The sequence below is a fragment of the Rutilus rutilus genome (assembly GCF_951802725.1).
Source record: "Rutilus rutilus genome assembly, chromosome: 3".
In the NCBI taxonomy this organism is placed as follows: domain Eukaryota; kingdom Metazoa; phylum Chordata; class Actinopteri; order Cypriniformes; family Leuciscidae; genus Rutilus; species Rutilus rutilus.
In genome coordinates, this window is record NC_140211.1 from 16,298,802 (window position 1) to 16,318,882 (window position 20,081).

Here is a 20,081-nt window from a genome sequence, read left to right on the forward strand (position 1 = left end):
AGGGAAAACAATTCAAACTTCAAATAAGTATTGTGTAAATGAATATTAATTTGAGCAAATGATTAGACAGCTGCTCTTTTTTCTTTTCTTTAAATAATCCTGAAAAAAAAAATGTTAAGCAGCACAACCCGTTCTCAACACTGATGAGAAATGTTTTAAATCAGCAGCAAATCACAAATCAGCATATTAGAATGATTTCTGAAGGATCATTTATGACGACTGGAGTAATGATGCTGGAAATTCAGCTTTGCATCACAGGAATACAGTTATACTTTAGAAAATTTTGTAAACTAATAATATTTCATTACCTGTAGGTTGACGTTACGGTTGCCAATACGTTTCAGAAGCAGGAGCAAGTTATGTAAAAAAAGGGTTATTAAGACAAACATCACATTCTTTGCAATGTATATTCAGAAAGTAAATATACCAAGTGGGGGCTAAAACAGGCTGAGATTGTTTAATCGTCTAAAAAAATGACTAACTACTGAATTTTTCAAAGCTATAAGAGTTAACCATGAGCGGAACAGACCAGTGTGATAATACAATGTGAGTTTGTCCACTCAAAGGGCAACACAAACTTGGAAGCTATTTGTGTTTATGAATAAGATTGAAACAGTAAGCAATGTGACTGATGAAGCACACTACACAATCGCCAATTACTTTTCGTATCAGTAACGCAATCGTATCAGTACGCAAACAGCTGGAGAGATGTTTATGGCTGTTACTCCACAGAAGGAGCATTTCAAGCTTGCTGGCTTTCATGCTCAAGCAAACCCCTTTAACCACTGTTTGTATTTATTTTTAAATGAAGCTAGTTAACATTTATTTGCTCATTGCAGCTATAATTTTAGCATCCTGCTCGGGTGTGCGCCGAGGAGCAACAGAATAAGACATACATGAGTCCAGCGGCCACAGGATGTCTGAAAATACATGAGGTTTGCCACATACACAGCAGTCTGCCGCGAAGAACTGAAATAAGTTGTGAACCAAAGAGACAGAGACACCTCAACCTTTTCATTCTGAATGTGAAGATCTACACGTCACATTTAGCTGCTCCTTGTTAGACGGACAAATTAAAAATGTGCTGGAATGTCTGGGGAAAAATACCATCAGAACTGGTAAAACCTAATTAAAGGGTAAATAATAAAGGTCACGACTTGGAAAAAAAAGACCATCGTCGAACCCATTCAATGCTCTGACAGAGTCAAAGATCGAACTATGGCTCCATCATCTAATAAACCCTGAGGAAGTAGGTGAGCAAAGCTATGAATAGCTAATATTGTAACTTTAACAAGTTAAAGAGACCAAATCAAATTAAGCTCACAGGATCAAATCATTGGGAATGTTTAAAATGACTGACTACTTATTATGGGTGCTATCAAGGTCAACTGGGCTTCAACCCAACCATTTACAAATGATAGTGTTTCAAACTCTAGTGCGCTGCCTAGCTAGTCTACTGCCATCTAGACTGAAGTTATTTATTTAGGACAAAAGACAAGTATACACTACAGTTCAAAAGTCAGTAAGATTTATAATGTGTTTAAGTCTCTTATGCTTACTGCCTTTATTTGATCAAAAATACAGTAAAATTGTGAAATATCTTAATTTAAAAGAACTTTTCTATTTGAATAGATTTTAAAAATGTAATTTATTCCTGATGCAAAGCTGAATTTTCAGCATTATTACTCTAGTCTTCAGTGTCACATGATCCTTCAGAAATCATTCTAATATGCTGATTTGCTGCTCAAGAAACATTCCTCCTTATTATTATCAATGTTGAAAACAGTTCTGCTGCTTCATATTTTTCAAGAAACTGTTACATTTTTTAGGATTCTTTGATGAATAGAAAGCTCAAAATAATAGCATTTATTTGAAACCGAAATCTTTTGTAATATAAATGTCTTTAGAGTCACTTTCAAATGCATGCTTGCTGAATAAAAGTATTAATTGGTTTAAAGTTTGGGGTTTCAGTAAGATTTGTTTAGTGTATTTACAGCGAATTCTGCATTAGCCTCATCCATGAAAGATATAAACCTGCCTTAGATTGGAATTGAGCGGAGTGTGTTGACACGTATTGTATGTATTGAAGGCACGGCGCCTATGATAGATTTGGGAACAGATAGAATATAAATGCAAAGTCAACTGAAAAACAAAATTCCATCCATTGTTATAATGCCACAATGATGCATAAAAATTCACAAGAACCCAAGAATTGTTTTATTATTATGGTGGACAAACATTGCGGGTGAAGTTTCGGGATTTGTGCTTTTAAGAAAAGCTTCACATATCTGCGCACTGCCTCCAATCCTCAAAATACTAAAACTCAGTGCAATAATGACCCATCTCGCATAGATCTCCGAAAAAGATTCTATGAAAATGGCCACAAAATACAGGACTGGACTGGCAGTATAATTCCGGGCTTCGCCGAGTGGCAAGAAATAGACGCAACTACAGGCGTTTGTTTGTTAGAGCTCGAAGAACAGAATATGCGTGTGGGAGGCTGACTTCCTGTGGATGTCTGAGCAGAAAAAGAAACTAAAGTTTTATTGACACACTATGTGACACACTATGTGACACATAGAAGAAGGTGAGAGAATGGAGGCCTTGGATCATGAAGCTGTTTAAGTGGCTCTGAGGCAGAGAAAACCAAAAATCTCAATTTCAATTTTAGCCATGTATAAAATACACAAAAACATTGAGTTTTTGCTGTGAAATGGCTTTTCAATTTATTTATTTTTTTCAAACATTAGGTACCATAATTTCAAACAAAAGTCAACATGAAATCAAACCTACTTACTTCCTATATACATGTTCCTGGAACAATTTATTGGAACAAATGAAATCAAAAAAGTTTTCCTTTATAATATTTTAACACATCGATGATCAAAATTATATTGGTTAACACTATTCAATATCACATTCACCAGTGTTCATACACTACATGGCTACCCTTTATGACACAGATCTGTGGTCACACAGACAAGTTTCATTTCTGGTCTGCTGAGTTTGCAGATGGGGGCTGAATCATACATAAGAGCGTCCGTGTCTGAAAACTCACAGATAGACGCAATCATTATTACACTGGAAGCGGGAGCTGTTAAGTTACGACACGACGCCAACATGGGGATAGACCATGAGACCATTGTTGGTGACCAGACAGACAGTCATATCAGTTTCAGACTCTGTGAAAGTGACATGTCATCATGGAGCTCACTGAGAAAAAGACTCGATTCTAAATGATAATGTGAGATCAAAATGCACCAAATGTACTTACTGTGGAAAAGAAAGACAAGTATACTCTATGGTTAGTGTTTTTGAAAGAAGTCTCTTATGCTCACCAAATCTGCATTCATTTGATAAAAAAAAAAAAAGGGAAACATAATAGTAATTTAAAATAACTGTTTTCTATTTGTACATACTTTAAAATGTAATTTATTCCTGTCTTCAGTGTCACATGATCCTTTAGAAATCATTCTAATATGCTGATTTGCTGCTCAAGAAATATTTTCAATGTTGAAAACAGGTAATATTTTTGTGGAAACCAACTGATACATTTCTTTCAGGAGGCTTTGATTAACAGAAAGTTCAAAAGAACAGCATTTATTTGAAATAGAAATCTTTTGTAACATTATAAATGTCTACTGTAACTTACAATCACTGCACTTTTGATATGATTAATGCGTCCTTGTTAAAGGTATAGCGGAGGATTTTCACGAATTTTAGAAAAGAACCGACCTCTCCACTTTTTGAAAAAAATGCACATGCGCAACACTCTACCTGCTGCCGAGAGGGAACGCCTATTAAACGTGTGCACGAGAGAGCATGCACGAGCTAATCATAGCTTACATTAACTTTTACTAGCAGTGATTTTAAATGGATTTCTCCAAATAGCATGCCAAACTTTACCTGTCAAGTAGAAACTTCGCGACTGAGGCATCAGTGGGAAGCCCAACCTGTGTTTTGAGCGCACGCCATCATGTGAATCGTGTGCACGAGCACGTACGACGGCCTTACGTAAACATATCACCAGAATGATTGACACTTAGGAGGACCAATAGTCTTGATGATCCACCCGGAAAAAGAAAATCCTCCGCTATACCTTTAAATAAAAGTATTAATTTTTTTTTTCAAAAACGTTTTTTTTTACTTTAGTAAGTAACACTGTGTCCTAACTATACTGAACAAAATTATAAACGCAACACTTTTTGCCCCCATTTTCCATGAGCTGAACTCAAAGATCTAAGACTTTTTCTATGTACACAAAAGGCCCATTTCTCTCAAAATATTGTTCACAAATCTGTCTAAATCGGTGTTAGTGAGCACTTCTCCTTTACCGAGATAATCCATCCACCTCACAGGTGTGGCATATCAAGAAGCTGATTAGACAGCATGATTATTGCACATTTGAGAGAAATAGGCCTTTTGTGTATACAGAAAAATTCTAATTCTAATAATTCATTTTAGATTCTGTAGTGAATCTAAAATGCTGAATGGCTAGGATAAAATTCAGATTTCATGGAAGAGACCACTTTATCACATTTTGACAGGTTAGGGCATAGCATTAAATGTGTTACTAAATTCATTCCTTATTTCATTTCATGTTGGGAAGGTCTATTCTACAAAGACAATGAATGAACAGATAAATAAATGCACTGACAGTTTAGTGACACAAGGGTCATAAATCAAGGCACACATGGGGAAAAATGTGGAACCCAATATTGGCTTTCAGCTTCCGTTTGTGTTGTCGTTTACAGCTGTTTTCCGAGCAAACAGATGGGCTGACAACTAAATAATGGCTGAAGAATGGCTTGTCAATATCAATCAGAATGTGAACGATCACTCAGTCACATGACAGGAGACAAAACGCCGTACAAAACGACACGTGATGAGCATTTTGCATTGTTCTTGCTTGAGGGCTTTTCTCTATTTTCAATGGAACAAACTACCACTTTACAACGCTCTTAATTGGCACATTTGTTGGAATAACGGAGACAGCTCTTCTTTCAGTTGTAATTTGGGAGCAGAAGTCTCACACATCATTCAGAGAGAACATATGTGACAATATAATTGGTGTAAAGATTAGCCAAACTGCACTGCTGAATAAAACACAGCCTTTCACTACCTTTTTCTAGCTGAACTTCCACATTCAGTGTCTACTTTCAATAACGGACTCAAAAAAAGGGATTTTAAGGACTTTTCCCGAGAGCATGTTAAACAACAACTCTCTCTGTTTTACTAAAAAGCACAACAAAACAATGCAAACTTCAATATTTATCATGAAAGCATAAGCTAAGTTTGGACTCTATCAGAAACTATCAATAACCGTTCTAACAGAAAATGTTTGGGATTACTATTATGAAGAAAATAATACTTTTATTCAGCAAGGATGCATTAAATTGACAAAAAAGTGACATTTATAATGTTATGAAAGATTTCAAATAAATTCTGTTCTTAAAAATTTCTATTGATCAAAGAATCTTGAAAAAGAAAGTTTACAAAAATGGTTTTGGTTTTACACAAAGATATGAAGCAGCATAACCGTTTTCAACATTATTGAAAATAAGAAATGTTTGAGCGCCAAATCAGCATTTTAAAATATTAGCATATATAGAAGCTCTACATTATTATTTTCAGCTTTGCAGTCACGGGGGGGTGTTCCATATTAATAAAGTCAATTAATAAAATTATTAATAAATACACTTAAATATAATAAAAATGTTTTATGAAAGGCATTTATATATATATATATATATATATTAAAATGCCTTTCACTTAATAATAATATTTGTTCAAAAACATTAAAAATCTTACTGCTCCCAACCTTTTGAAGGGTAGTGTACATCACCACATAATTTTACTTATCTGTCACTTCCGGCTGAAACATTTCTCCTGTCGGAAATATTTACCATTGAAGCGGACACATCAGCGGGACTGGCAGACACATAACGGTTATGTTTAGACACTAATATGCGGAAGGCAGCAACCAGGACAGGACAAGGTCAGCGAGCGAGAGATACGAGAGCAGCTGCGAGAAGGTTCCCGGACCGACACGTTTAATATTTTAAACCAGAGTCTGGTTGAGCACTGCTAAGGTTTGATATCACTGGTTAGGTGTTAAAAAATTAGATAAAAGAGTGTCTGTCCGTGCAAAACTCGCCTCCACAAGGTGGGTGGTTGCTTAGTCAGGACCAAGTCAGAAAAGTCCACCCACACGTCTCTATGACCCTGTTTACACCTGGTATTAAGATGCATTTAGTCGATCGGATCACAAGTGAACGACGCTAAATACAGGTGTAAACGGGGTCTAAAACATTTTAAGCTTGTCCACCACATAGTCGAAAACACATTTGACCAGATTGCTCTCCGTATGTTTTTCCATCGTCTCCGGGTGCTTTCATATGTAAATTGCGCAAACGTATTTTGCCATTATATCGAAAGATCTAAAAAAACACCCATAGACCCTCCCCTCGAAGAAATCACGACAGAAGTGTAATCCCTCGTCTACTTGTGATCCGATCGACCAAAACGCATCTTAATACCAGATAATATAGCCTATCTGACCTCTAGACATGGCCATCTAGAGTTAAGGCCCATTCACACCAAGAACGTTAACTATAACGATAAAAACTATATTAGATTCTACAGCAGTGCACGATAACGCTCCGTTTATTATAAACGCTCTGCAGTTCTGTCACTTTAAATGCTCAAGCTCTTTAAAGCAGAATGGATTCTGATTGGCTGTTAATGTTTATTTAGTTAATCAGCTAGAAAAATGATAGTTATTGGTGTGAACAATATGCAAACAAATTAGTTGCTTGACAAATTAGTTGAGATAAACAGCCGAAAAAAACATGACATTTTGTTATACCCGCTTAAATTGAGCGCAGGAATCATCTCAAGTACCCGCGAGCCCAAAGCGGAGGTCAGATGAGACTGTTTGCGCTCTGGCCATAAACAAACAGAAGTTGAGCGGCAGCACAGACAGATACACATCTGAAGAGCTCCAAACAGACAAAGACGCTTAATATCAGTATTTAAGGGAGAAACAGGCTGCCGTTTTGAGCCGAGAGGTCTTTGAGGTCACTTTTACGAGGCTGACGCTCTCGCAGGGCCCGTCGAGACTTGCAGCGCAGTAGGTCTTGGCCGATTCCATAAAGAACCAGAGGCAGAATGCTCCAACATTAATAGCAGGTTGCCCAGCTGTGCCGTCTCTAACTAATCCTGCAAGGCTGTAATTAAAGCACACATCAAATGCGCATTAAAGTCCCAGCGGCCCCAGTCACAGGGGGGACTCGTTAAGACTCAGAGGTTCCAATTCCGCCCCATTCCACAAGCCGAAAAAGATTCATGGAGCACCTCTGATAACTTTCCAACCCTTTAATTTTTCCATCTTGCAAATTTGTGAAAAGCGATGTCACATTTACAGTGACGAATTGCGCATGTGGCTCCTTCATCTGGAGCAGATGGAAAAAAGGGTAATCTTGCCTTGACGGATGGTCTTGGTAGACTAAACGATACGCAAAGACTCATTTGAGACGTTGGAGAAAAATGCTAAGTGCTTTGCTCAAAACTAGCAGAAAAAGGGAAAGTGCCGCCACATCTATTAAAAAAAGAAAAGAAATTCAAATTAACAGCACAGAAAGATCCACACAAAATATCACTACTCTTGTATAGTTTCCTTTCCCATAGCAAACACCTGAAGTCATGCCTAGGTCACATTTCACCCCAAAATCAAATAATATATTATTGTTTGCCTGACAAAGAGATATTTAAGCTTATTTAGGACCATAATGTTTTGCATTGTAAAAATTATTCATGAAAATTAAGCACATTTTCCTCCTAAAATTAGTTACCTCATTACTGTAACGCATCTGGAGCTTTCTGTTTCTCTTACTCGCAATAGTTATTTTGAATACATTTTCAATACTGCATTAATACAGTATTTTTTATTTTAGTACCCTTTGAGATATATTTACATTAGGATGATGATAATTGGCAGTGGAAAAAATGAAAATAACTGTATAATGTATTTAGTCAATTTAAGAAAAAGAAAAAAAAATTACATTTATTTTTATAGTAATGGGTAACACTTTCCAATAAGGATCCATTTGCTAACTACATTAGTTAAAATAAACTAAAATAACAATAAAATATACTTCTAAAGCATTTATTAATCATAGTTAATGTTAATTTCAACATTTACAATTACACCATTAAAATTAAAGGTTGTATTTGTAAAAAATGATTAGGCTATTTAATGGACCTGAGCTAACGATGACTAACGTTAAAGATCAATAAATACTGTAACACGTGTATTGCTCATTGTTAGTAAATGCAATAACTAATGTTAATAACTTATGGGATCTTATTGTAAAGTGTTACCCTGTAATGGCATGAAATAAAATAATTAAAAAACTGGAAAGTAATAAATCATGAAGAATAATTGCAATTACAAAAGACACTCAAAAGGAAAGCATCCATAAAATTTCCAGTAATGAGAAATGGCAAAATCTGCTTAAAAGTCATGAAACCGATGCAAAAACTGTAATGGTCCTAAAAAAAAAAAGGATTCATTTTCTTTACGCAATTTTTAGTTGTTTGTGAAATATGACAGACATGTTCTCTTGACAGGTTGCATGAGATTCACCTGGATGCAAATGGCACGTCTTTTTATAAAGTAGTTCTCAGCTACTCGGTCTGCTCACAAAAAGAAAAGGGGAGAATGTGGCCATAACAGTATGATGATGATGAACTTCATCCATTGGAGAGACGATGATTCACCTCTCCAAGGTCAGAGGTCACCCTTTCAAAAAGTCAGTGTCTAAACTCCAAAGCTCCATTTCCTCTGAGTCACCCCATAACGGCTTTGATAAAACAGCTGATCTAGAACAATGATAAGAGACAGGCTGTGTCCCCGTTTGAACATTCCACTATTCCAGCTCTCTCTGTAATACCTGGCCAGGTATTGCCAAAATCCTTTGAAGGATCAAAGCCTGCCTGGGAGTTTTGATAGTGAAAAGAAGAACGCAGCCCTTTTCTGCTTCGCTCCAACCTATAATTTTCAGTACCCGAAAATTGCAGCTCTGAGAGTTCAATGAAGAGGCTGATTTTCGAACAATATGCATTATAAACCTTGAGCCTGAGCTGCAGGAAATATAGGACACTAATAATTATGCAAAGGGTGTCCTACTCTACTTTGGTCATGTGATCACAATGGTTTGGCCCTGTAATTATGCACACGCACACACACACACAAAAAAAAACATATCCAGGTGTATTGTACGTTACGCCCCACAAACTTCATCTCGTCTTACCTCATAGGACCAGACGCACTGCACCCCGGCGAAGCGGCGCACGCAGCGGCCCACCTCCACGTCCTCATGGGTGGTGTACATCTCCTGCAGGCACTGGCGGATGTGGGGCACCATCCTGCGCAGCACCTCACGGCTCATGATGACGCCAGGGCCGCCCATGCAGAAGTTCTCCCCCGGTTCCAAGGCCAGCTTGCCCAGTTCGTCGCGGGCGCCCATGCCCGTCTGGCCAAGAAAGATGGCTTCGCTGCTGTTCAGACTCCTCAGAAAGCTCTCCAGCTTCTCGCTTTTGATGTAGACGTCGTCGTCGGCTCGCATGAACCACTCGAACTGGTCCAGGTAGTGGTCATGCATGTACTTGAGCATCATGAAGGACTTCTTCTGAGGAGGGTACGAGTCGTCCACGTTCTGCAGAGCCACAATGGGGATTGGGATCGTCGTGTCAGAACCCTCGCTGGAGAAAAACTCCACTTTGCCTGGAACAGACTTGGCCCAGGTCCTACATAACACAAAATAAGGAGAAATATGTTCAAAATTAGTGATCGATCGATCAATAAATTGGCCTAGGGGTGGGCGGTTTGACCAAAACCTTACATCATGTTAAAAGTAGGCCTATATCACAATATAATAGTTATTTGGGCTGCAAACTGAGCCACTGAGCCGTTTTGTACGGTCTATTTTTCTATATAATCTCAAACAGAAAGGCGCTTCAAAGTACTATTATAAAAAAAAATATGGATAATAATAAAAAGCTATCCCTCCTATCAAAACCAAAATCTTGTTTTTCAGGGATCATCATTAAATTATCAGGAATGTGATCAAGAACAAAAAATTTACAAAACAATTTCCCGATTTAACATGGCTAAACAACAACAACAGTAATTATTATTATTTTAAAATTGTATTATTTTTCAAATAATAAAAATAAAACAAATCAATAATATAATAAATATAATAATATAACAATAATATTATGTACCATAAAATCAAACAAGTGTTAAGTATTATTATTAAGCATAATAATGTTAAATTACAATAGTAATATTTATGGCTGTCTTCATTTCTTTGCTGTCAAACGTTCAACTAGGGCTTTTATTTTTGGGAAAAAAACATAAGGAAACCTCAAAGCTTTGTTAACAACAGATCTATAAACAATACTAATTGCAATTTTGTGAACACTGTTGGTGCATGTTGCGGTTTCAAATGCACGTTATCAAACTCCGCGCTTGCAGAGAGCAGCACGCACTTCAGAAGTCCGAACCGAGCCGCTCCGGGACACTGAAAACCCTGGATCATGAGCTGCTTGTGCGTAAATGAACACAGTATCGCACATCACTCTGAGATTTACACGGTTCACTTCGGTCATATTAGGTTGAAAAATACCTAGTATTTTTCATAGGTTTTCATAAAAAAAAAAAAAATATATATATATATATATATATATATATAGGCATTGATCATTAAAAAAACAACAACCTTGGTTAAGCAGCACTATTCAGAATATATTGACATGAGCACCTGAAGACCAGAGCCATATAGAGGCTCTGCTGAAGACTTGAGTAAATAACATTGCCTCGAGTTATTATCAGAATGACGAAAAGATTGCGCAACGAACAGCGTTAGGATGATTCAGATGGTTTTAAAACAAAAAGTCCCAAGCTGATTAACTATAAACAAGTGAAACGAAACCAGATAAACGAAATGCAGCACTCAACACAAGCATAAAATGCCAAAAGCTTCATTCTGCCATGACCCTGAAGTGTAGGAGGACGCTTGCAGCAACCAAATCAGTTCAGCAGAGCTTCAGAGATGCACTTAATTTAATATTGCAACATTCCTGTCCAGACACTCAAGCACGAGTCTCTAAAGTACACTTGTGTCCCGCATGTCAGCACGTGGAAAGGCTGCACTGTTTTTGTTCAGATAATATCCCCTCTTCTTGCCAAAATCTAATTTTACCAAAACCCTGCTTCCTGTTCTCTGCAACTAAAGAAGGGGAATCCAAAGATACAGTGTTAACCTTTTGCACACTTCTGCAGTGAAGAAGACATGGGCTGCACCCGAAAGCGCAAACTTCCCTACTATATAGTGGCATGCATGTGACATGTGACCGATTTCTTCCGGGGAAATTCTGAAGTGTGCATATGATCGACACTTTACTATCCCCTGAGGCCTATCCCGGGAGAGGATTTGTGAATGGAGGTGAAGCGACGGGTAGGTCACGTGATAATGACAATATGGCGAAGGTCCAGAATACACTCATACTATACAGAACATACTTTTTTTTTAGCGGTTGTGAAGTGAACCTACTCAAGAGAGTTTGCGATTTCAGACACAGCCATGGTGTCAGTCTGATATCACCACTGAAAGCAGGAGAAAGAGCCAGCCGAGGTTTGCTTTGATAGACAACCTTTTTCATTTTCTAGCACGAAATAAGCATTCAGCAATCTTGCCTGCATTTATGCAAATCAAATAATGCAATTAAATAACTGAGATTGCAAACCAGGAGAAATAATAGTTTAGCAACCCTTTGAGAACACGTTCTCTAGATTCTTTGGATCTTCATATTGCTCCTGTGCAGAACTATAAGGAATTAATTGTATGAAATACAGCAGCAAGAGAATCAGCCATTGTAAATACATCAGTGATGCTCTGGCTTTTCCACCAAGGCAATTCACCCCAAAAAAACCTGGCAAGGAAATACTGCTGATTAAACGTATGACATAAATGCTTGCTTCAGCACAACTCTGTCCTCTTCATCCTTACACAAATTACCATGGTAACCACCATAGTCAAGTACCATTCAAATACTATTCCTAAAATAATAATGTGGTATTACTATTAAACAAAAGTGCCATTTAAAAATGAGAAAAACCCCACAAGCGGAACTAACACAACAGATGAAATAACACGATTCAGCATAACCCTGTTCTCTCACTCCTCATCCTTACTATGATTTACCATGGTAATCTCAGTGTCCACCAAAATTCCATTGTTTTTTTGCTACAGCAAAACTGTGGTAAAATGGTATTTGGCATAAGTGTCATCAAATATAAGAGAAAGAGTCTGAAGGCTTTCACATTGTTTAAAGAAGATCCTGTATTCGTTTTTATGATTATTAGATTCTTTGTACATGAATGTATTTTAATATAATGTTGATTAGACAACTGAAATAAAGCATAAGCCTGGCCTCTCTCCATCCATACCATTGTAACTGTTGTCTCGACCGAAATAGCATAGAATAATTGGGTTACACTTTGCTTTAAGGTGTCCCTGTTACGGTGTAAATATACTTTTAAGTACTGAGTAATTAAATAACTACATGTACTTACTAGGCCTATAGGGTTAGGGTTAGTTAGTTGCATGTAATTATGCATAATTTAAAGTTAATACTACAGTAACTACATGTATCGTATAAAAAGGACACTGTAAAATAAAGTGTTGCCAATTATTGTTACTATTTAACTATGACACTTCCGCGGAAACTACGGTTATCATACAAGTGAACGCATTACCTGTAACTGCCATCCACCCCAAATGTTATTTGCCAAATATATAGTAAAATATGAGATAAATATATTGTTGAAGAAGATCCCGTATTACTACGGTTATCGTGGTGATTTATCGTACGTCACGGTTTTCGGTGAATGCGTTGGATTACCAATAACTCCCACCCGCCCCTCAAAAACCAATGACTAATAGCTGAAATAAAATAGCTCCAGCATAACCCTGACCTCTCTCTATCCTTACCATAATTTACTCTGGTAATCAGTCAAAATACCATAAAATTATCGCTACTACTACTACAATAAATGTGTGGTGGTAACAAGCACGGTTTCTGCACAGTCGTAACTATGCTGTATTTGGGCGGGAACTACGGTTACCATGGTGATTCTTCGTAAGTGGACGCGATGAATTACCTATATGCTGCCACGGCGCGGTTGTTCAGGTACTTCTGCGCGGTCATGACGCCCACGAACAGAAAACTGTTGGACTGGGGCACCGCGGGCTTCTCAGTGTTGGGCATCAGCACCCCTCCATACTCCTTCTTCATCATCATCATCATCCCTCCTCCACCTCCGCAGCCGCCCGTGCCACCGCTCGCCCGCCGCTTGTGACCCGCTTTCTTCAGCTCAGTGGCCCGGGGCAGGATGAGCCTGGACGCCAGTGTGAACCCAACTACCAGACCCAGCAACACACTGAACCACGATCTGCGACTTCTGCCTGCCATTTCAGCTTCAACTCAAACCTCCGGATCAGTCAGGGCTTTTATTTCTTTTCGCCTTCGTTTTATTTTAAACGCCAGCCGCTGCTGCAGTCCCGTCCAGAACACTGGGTTTGGGTCCGAGCATGATCGCCGCTGATCACCGTTCACTGCCTATGTGTACGTTGCAGCGCTCCAGTCCGCATATATCACCAGCCACTGCCATCTAATCGCCAGCTATCCGCTCCATGCGAACCATGATCGGATTCGTGAAGGTATTTCCGTCGTCTCGAGCTTGAATTGTTGATAAGTCAGGGGAAATGAACGGTCTGCTGTCTAAAGTGCGGCTGCATCCTCGTTCTCGCGACTATCTCGCCATTGTGAGTGAGCGAGTGCCTGAAACGCGTCTCTGCGGCTTAACCGTCAAGGGTTTTTGACACGCTGGAGGCGCCGTAGCTCGTTCCCGATTGGCTGAGAACAGTTATCTGATGACGTTTCATGCATGGGAAAAGCGTTGCGTCCTTTTTCTCGTGAATTGTTCTTTTGAAAGATTCGACATTAAACTGTGTTTATTGTAAAGGAGACAAACGTTTTACAACCGATTTATTTGATAAATCGTTAATTTTGTACCGACATATTATGTATTTATTAAATGTAAATTTTCTAACCAGCAGCCAGTTTTCGCTGTTTTCCTTGTAGAATTATAGAAGTACTTTAAAATAGATTTAAGTCAGAATAACAAAATAAATAAAGAATTTTACATACAAAACAGGCTACAAAACTGGATGAAAGAAAAGCTATTGTATCATTCTTGGAATTATTTTGGATTATGATGTTCATCATCATATGTGATGTCTTAAATGCGAACTCCTGCTTCTTCAATTTTATGTATATTTCACTTATAGCCTACAAAATAAATAATGTGACAAATTTATTATAAATAATGACAAATCTAGCATTCACGTCTTGAGGAATTTGTGAGGCTTAATATATGTTTCACACCATAATACTATTTGGATACTGCATGTTGCAATAAAATACATTAAAAAACATTTTGTCACGTTTATTTTATATTTTAAATTCAAGGTGTTAGTTATATATTTATATTTCTTATTTAATAGTCACATTTCATATTATGATTTCCTGTAATATAATCTTAATTCTCTAATTTTATAACAAGATTCCTCCCTTCCATAACTGACCAAACCACGTGCTAATCTCGCCACCTAGTGGACAAAGTGTGACCTCGCGAGACTACAAATTGCAATTCAGCCGCGTCCTTCCTTTTCTGCTGCGTATTTTCCTATTTTTTACAGTCTATGGTATTTTCCTGTCTCAGCGTATATGGGCAATATAATTCAAAAAACTATTTTTTTTTTAATCTCAATATCATAACTAACTGGTCTGGACATAAAGTGTGAATTTGAATAATCTCACCACGATGTGTGTTGTTTTTCGGCCAGGTCCCTATTTACGAACTAACTTCTAATATTAACTACTAGCAATACGCAATTCGTTTAGAAAAAAATAGGTTTATTTATTACGCATATGTTTTCCCTTTCTCTAATCACAGTGTTTAACACAAATATATATGTTCTCTTAGTGTTTGACTTTCCTGTGTCCTGAAAAAAACTTTTCAACCTGTTAAAAAGTGTGAATTGTACTTTGATGGCCCTAAAACGTGGCATTTGCTGTCCTGATAAATACGACATAGACAAACGTTGAGTAAGTATGCATTTTAATTCTGAAAAGCTCACAATGACTTTGACACGTCATTCCTAAACAAATGCTTTCGAAAACACCAAAGACCCCACACCACGTAGGCTGCTATTTAACATCACTAACAACTGCATTGATGGATCTGTCATAATACGCCAATTCCTAATTTTTATAACAGAATACAACCACTTCAAATGATATAAATGTAGCACTTTGCATTTTTATTTACTCTCTCTAGGTGTTCATTTAGCACAGCCTTCGTAAGTGCAAAAGCTAAAAACAGGAACACATTTCATTACTGAAAATCATCAGCCTGCCCCAGGAGTATTAATACCTTTGATGAGGAGGCGTCATTAGAAGCTGTCAATCAGACAAATAGGCAATAGTTTCTTAATCATAATGTGCAATTCAAGAAAAAAATATGTAACAAAAAAAAAAAATTCTGACTGCAAATGCTGTTATTGTGAAACACAAAAGCACAATCCTCATGCAGCTCAAAAAGGAACTACAAAAAAAATTCAATTTAACCAGTGCACTAGATTTCATAAGATAGAACTAATTGATTGGAAAAAATAACAGCATACAGGATTGGAACGATATGATGGTGAGACCAAAAGTTAGACAATGCAGCCTGTAACCAGAAAAAAGTGAAGACCTATGAAGATCCTTAATAACCATCTTTGCTATTGTCCTATGATGAGTGCTGACAGCCTTATTCAGTTAATATTTATGTGTTCCTATGGGGGAGTGTCAAAGGGTCAGAGGTTAATCTGACGACCTTTAACCTCATCCACCAGCAGACGGTCCTCTCCTGCCGGGTCTCCAGGCGCACGTTCCTCCTCCATCTCCAGACAAAGGACTGTACCCTACAATACAAACAGACAGCAAATCATATAAACAACAACATGAATAACAAGACTCAGCGACAGTTCTCGAGCCTCAACCAGGATAATGGGCTTAATGATGAACGTTGCATGAACAAACAGAAAAACAGGTCGCGTCGCATCTGCTTGTCAGAGAAAGCGTAAACAACAGTATGAACAGTGTTGGGGGTAGCGCATTAAAAATAACAGGAGTCATGTAATCAGATTACTTTTTTAATGTAACGTGTAATGCATTACTTTTAAATTTACAACAACACAAGTAACACTAGCTACTTCGCTTTCCCATTTATAGACTGATGGCTCTTCTGTCCCCATGTTGAGATTCTCTATCCGTTGAGCGTACATCAGTTGTACATTCGTTATTGGGGTCCATTATGGGATTGAATACGTGCGCTCGATAAAATCCACTATGGTTTCGGACACCACTACAAATGTAAACCTATCTAAGGGTATGGGGGCGATTTCGGACACAGCCTAAAGAGTATTGATCTTTCTTCTCCATCCTATTCTTCTCCAATCTAGAATGGCAGCACAGCTGAACACTAACTGTACGAATTTGCATTTCCTTCAGCCTGAGGATTATTCATTTCACTTCTGTGAAAGGGCCTTTCCATTTGCCAAAAATAGGACTTTCGTTTTTTTTTTTTTTTTTTTTTAAACAAAACAAGCAAGCCGAGCCCAGATGAAAAAAGTAATGTAACAACTAAGTAACTTAATTTGTTACTTTTATTTATACACAATATTGTAATGCATTACTTTTAAAAGCTATAGCTATATATAAAACAGCTATATATTTAGCAAAACACATAGAAAAGATATATATATATAGTGAAAAATTGCTTTATTTTTCATAATTTAACTTTATTTGTATAACAATGCAAAATAAAGAACTATACAGTAAAAATAAAGTCACGAAAATACTTTTAAACAACAATATAATAATGTCTAATGTCACCAGGGTGAGTAAATGATGACTTAATTTTCATTTTAGGGTAATAGTAACTATCCCCTTAATGTCTAAATATAATTGCAATATTGATTACCTGGATAATTTCCCCTGTCCCTTGGTCTATTCTGAAAATGGGTTAATTTTTTGGGTTAGTGCACTCAAAAAAACCCAAAAAACATTCTGTATGCACTTTCTGAAAGTATGTTAAATAATCTGATTGAACATTGTTGTTAGAATCAGTAACAACTTAACTTAATAACATATTACACTATGAAACATTCAAATAGTCATGAAGCTTATATACATTTACTTATTTTAAGGAATGTTTAAAACTACAAATGTTAACATTTAGTTGATTAGTCCATGTTTAAGGAAATAAACGAATAAGACTTATAATAATAATAATAATTTACAAAGTACATGTAAAAAAAAAAAAGTGGAAAATAAAGCACATTTACTTTACATTTCATTTTTACTGTGTTTTATTCAATTTTTTATAATTAGTATTTTGGATAGTTATAGAAATAAAGACCCAAAAATGTTTAAATTGAGTAAAGTATTCTTTGAATCATAAGAAAAAAATGTAAAATTATGAATATGCTGCATACCAGTGTGACGAAGAGGCTTTTTGTCTGTCCTTGGTCTCAGTGAGCTGGAGGAAGGGGCTTCTTCAGTGTTCTGCTGGAAAGAAGAAATAATATGTAAATGCACCACCTGACACCTGAGGCCTAGAGAGATTCGTCCCAGAAGTCTTACCTGTGCAACTTTTGCATTTCCTTTATAACTCTTTCCTTCCTTCATACTTTCCCACATCTCGATTTTCTGTCTTCTCTTTTCCTCCTCAAGCTAAAGAGAACAGAAGAACCGGCATGAATATTGTGTGATGATTTGTATATGTACATTTCTGAAATACATAACTTGGACACAGTCACCTCTGATAATAGATCACTCTAAATTGTAATGTAGACATGCATTTTCTGTAAAGCTGCTTTGAAACAATATGTATTGTGAAAAGCGCTATACAACTAAATGTGAATTGAATACTGCAAACCGAATGTCCGTCCTGTCTGATCACGTCACCACATGACACTCACCCTCTGCTGCTTCTCTTTGAATTCTGCAGCTCTGGCGTCCTGCTCTTCTTGCATTTTGCGGCGCGACGCCTCCAGAGCCTCCTGACGCTGCACCACAGATCTGGGGTCTGCAAATGCCACACACACACACACCTCTTAATACCTAAAATACTTTCAAGGCATGTCAGTTTCCAGACAGCAGACAGCGTTGGTTCTGACCTTGGTTCACGACTGAGACAGACGAGCTCTGATTGTCTCTGGGTCTGTTCTTGCGGAGATGCTGGATGAGCAGAAATACTCCCATACACAGGAACACCAGATACCAGCCATATTCAGACAGGATCGAAAAAACTGTTGAAAAAAGATAAAGTTGACAATGACATTCCAGACACCGCAAAGACCATAAGCACTTTCCAAAAGTATGTTTAAAAAGTCTGCAATACAATCGACCATATGATTATTGTTAAAAGTATCTATATAGGCTACAACTTTAATATATAGGCCTAGCATAAACATTCCATTTCATTTTGAAACATTCAAAATACTCAAATGTCATGAAGCTTTAATATTATATGAATAATATATATCTTATTTTTAGGAATGGCAAAAGTATAAATGTTCAAAACCATTAGTTGACATCTGTTTTTAAATAAATATAATAAAGAAAATAATAAAAGACAAATTAATAATAATAATAGTAGTAATCATCATCAGCTAATTATTTTTCATTTCTGTTAATTGTATAGGTAACAACATTAAGAAGAATAAAAAAAAAACATTCAGACAATTTGAAATCTGTGAAACTTTAATTATTATCTTATATGATTTATGCACTTTACTATAAATACTACAAAATATAATGTATGTTTAAACAAAAACACAAGTTTATACTTTAAAATTAAAAGTATAAAATGTGCTTAATTTTCACATCTTTATTTAAATTTCTATTGCATTAAGTCTTACTTAAATAATTAGCCTACACCTTTCAAGCAAAACATTTCACAAAAAGAGGATTGTTACTGTATGTGTGTTAATGGCTTATTAAAACTCACATTAAAGCATAAGTGATGCATCTTATTGACTTGTATACTGTAGCCTATAAAATGTCACTAATCGTATTGACCTAACGTTATATCATTCTGTCCTAGTCATTACTTGATAAGATCCGCATCACTCCAAAATGTCAAATCGAGTCCTTTTATAACCCATAGTCACGGATTCGATATCAATCAAACGGATTTTTCTAATATTACACTCATGATAAATGATAAAAGGTCAGTAAACGCCAATGAACTGAAGCTCCGGCTCATGTTTACATACCAGAAGACTGCAGAAAACTCAGATCCTGGTTTGGAGGAACATCTTCATTTTGGACATGCGCATCACCCTCTGCCTCCATATTAAAACGCTTTAAAGATGTTTTATGATTTTGGTATGAGAATATATAATAATTATCTCATGTTCATCCCGTTCAATTCCACTCAAGCTACCCTGCTACAACACACCGACTCACTTCCGCAACCACAAGACAGCCAATCAGCTTTAAGATGACGTGGCCTTTACGGGGGCCCAACTGAGACAAATCAAGGCAAAAAAAAAAAAAAAAAACTCGATTATAGCATTGCTTGTTTGAAATCCCGCCCTTTAAATTGGAGTTAAGTAAATAAATATTGTAACTGCACCATACTAGGAGTTAAATGAGTAAATAAATATTTTAACTGCACAGTAGAAAAAAAACAATGTAACAACAGAAACTACAGATTTTCCAAGTGATATTTTATACACTTGGTATCTAAAATATACCCTGTTATAAATGAGATTGATGATCTTTCTCTAAGCGTTTACAAAATGTGTGGCCAATAATTGGGTAAGAAATGTGCTGTGCATTTAGAACTTGAGTTCGAAAAGTTTTCAACATTATGGAACAAACTTCGTTTCTAG

The 20,081-nt window shown here is 36.8% G+C and overlaps 2 protein-coding genes across 3 annotated transcripts in view; both read right to left on the minus strand.

The window, feature by feature from the left end:
• Positions 1–13,923, minus strand: part of chsy1 (chondroitin sulfate synthase 1) — a 60,313-nt gene extending 46,390 nt beyond the window's left edge. Inside the window, exons 1-2 of the mRNA XM_084404700.1 lie at positions 13,232–13,923; positions 9,315–9,810 (exon numbers count right to left, since the gene is read on the minus strand). Coding sequence (XP_084260826.1) covers positions 9,315–9,810; positions 13,232–13,542 — 807 coding nt within the window. The 5' untranslated portion in view covers positions 13,543–13,923. The remainder of the gene's footprint in view (positions 1–9,314; positions 9,811–13,231) is intronic.
• A 1,313-nt stretch (positions 13,924–15,236) lies between these two features.
• On the minus strand, positions 15,237–19,694 carry selenos (selenoprotein S). Of its 2 annotated transcripts, none has more exons than XM_084405338.1 (6): positions 19,461–19,694; positions 18,360–18,491; positions 18,162–18,268; positions 17,824–17,913; positions 17,676–17,748; positions 15,237–16,100 (listed from the first exon to the last, which is right to left on the minus strand). In XM_084405338.1, the coding sequence occupies exons 1-6, from the start codon at positions 19,537–19,539 to the stop codon at positions 16,021–16,023; spliced, it is 561 nt and encodes a 186-aa protein (XP_084261464.1). In that variant the 5' UTR covers positions 19,540–19,694; the 3' UTR covers positions 15,237–16,020. The 2 variants fall into 2 exon arrangements, with proteins under 2 accessions (XP_084261464.1, XP_084261465.1); XM_084405339.1 differs by having other exon boundaries at positions 17,676–17,745; positions 19,461–19,689.
• Positions 19,695–20,081: the final 387 nt, after the last annotated feature.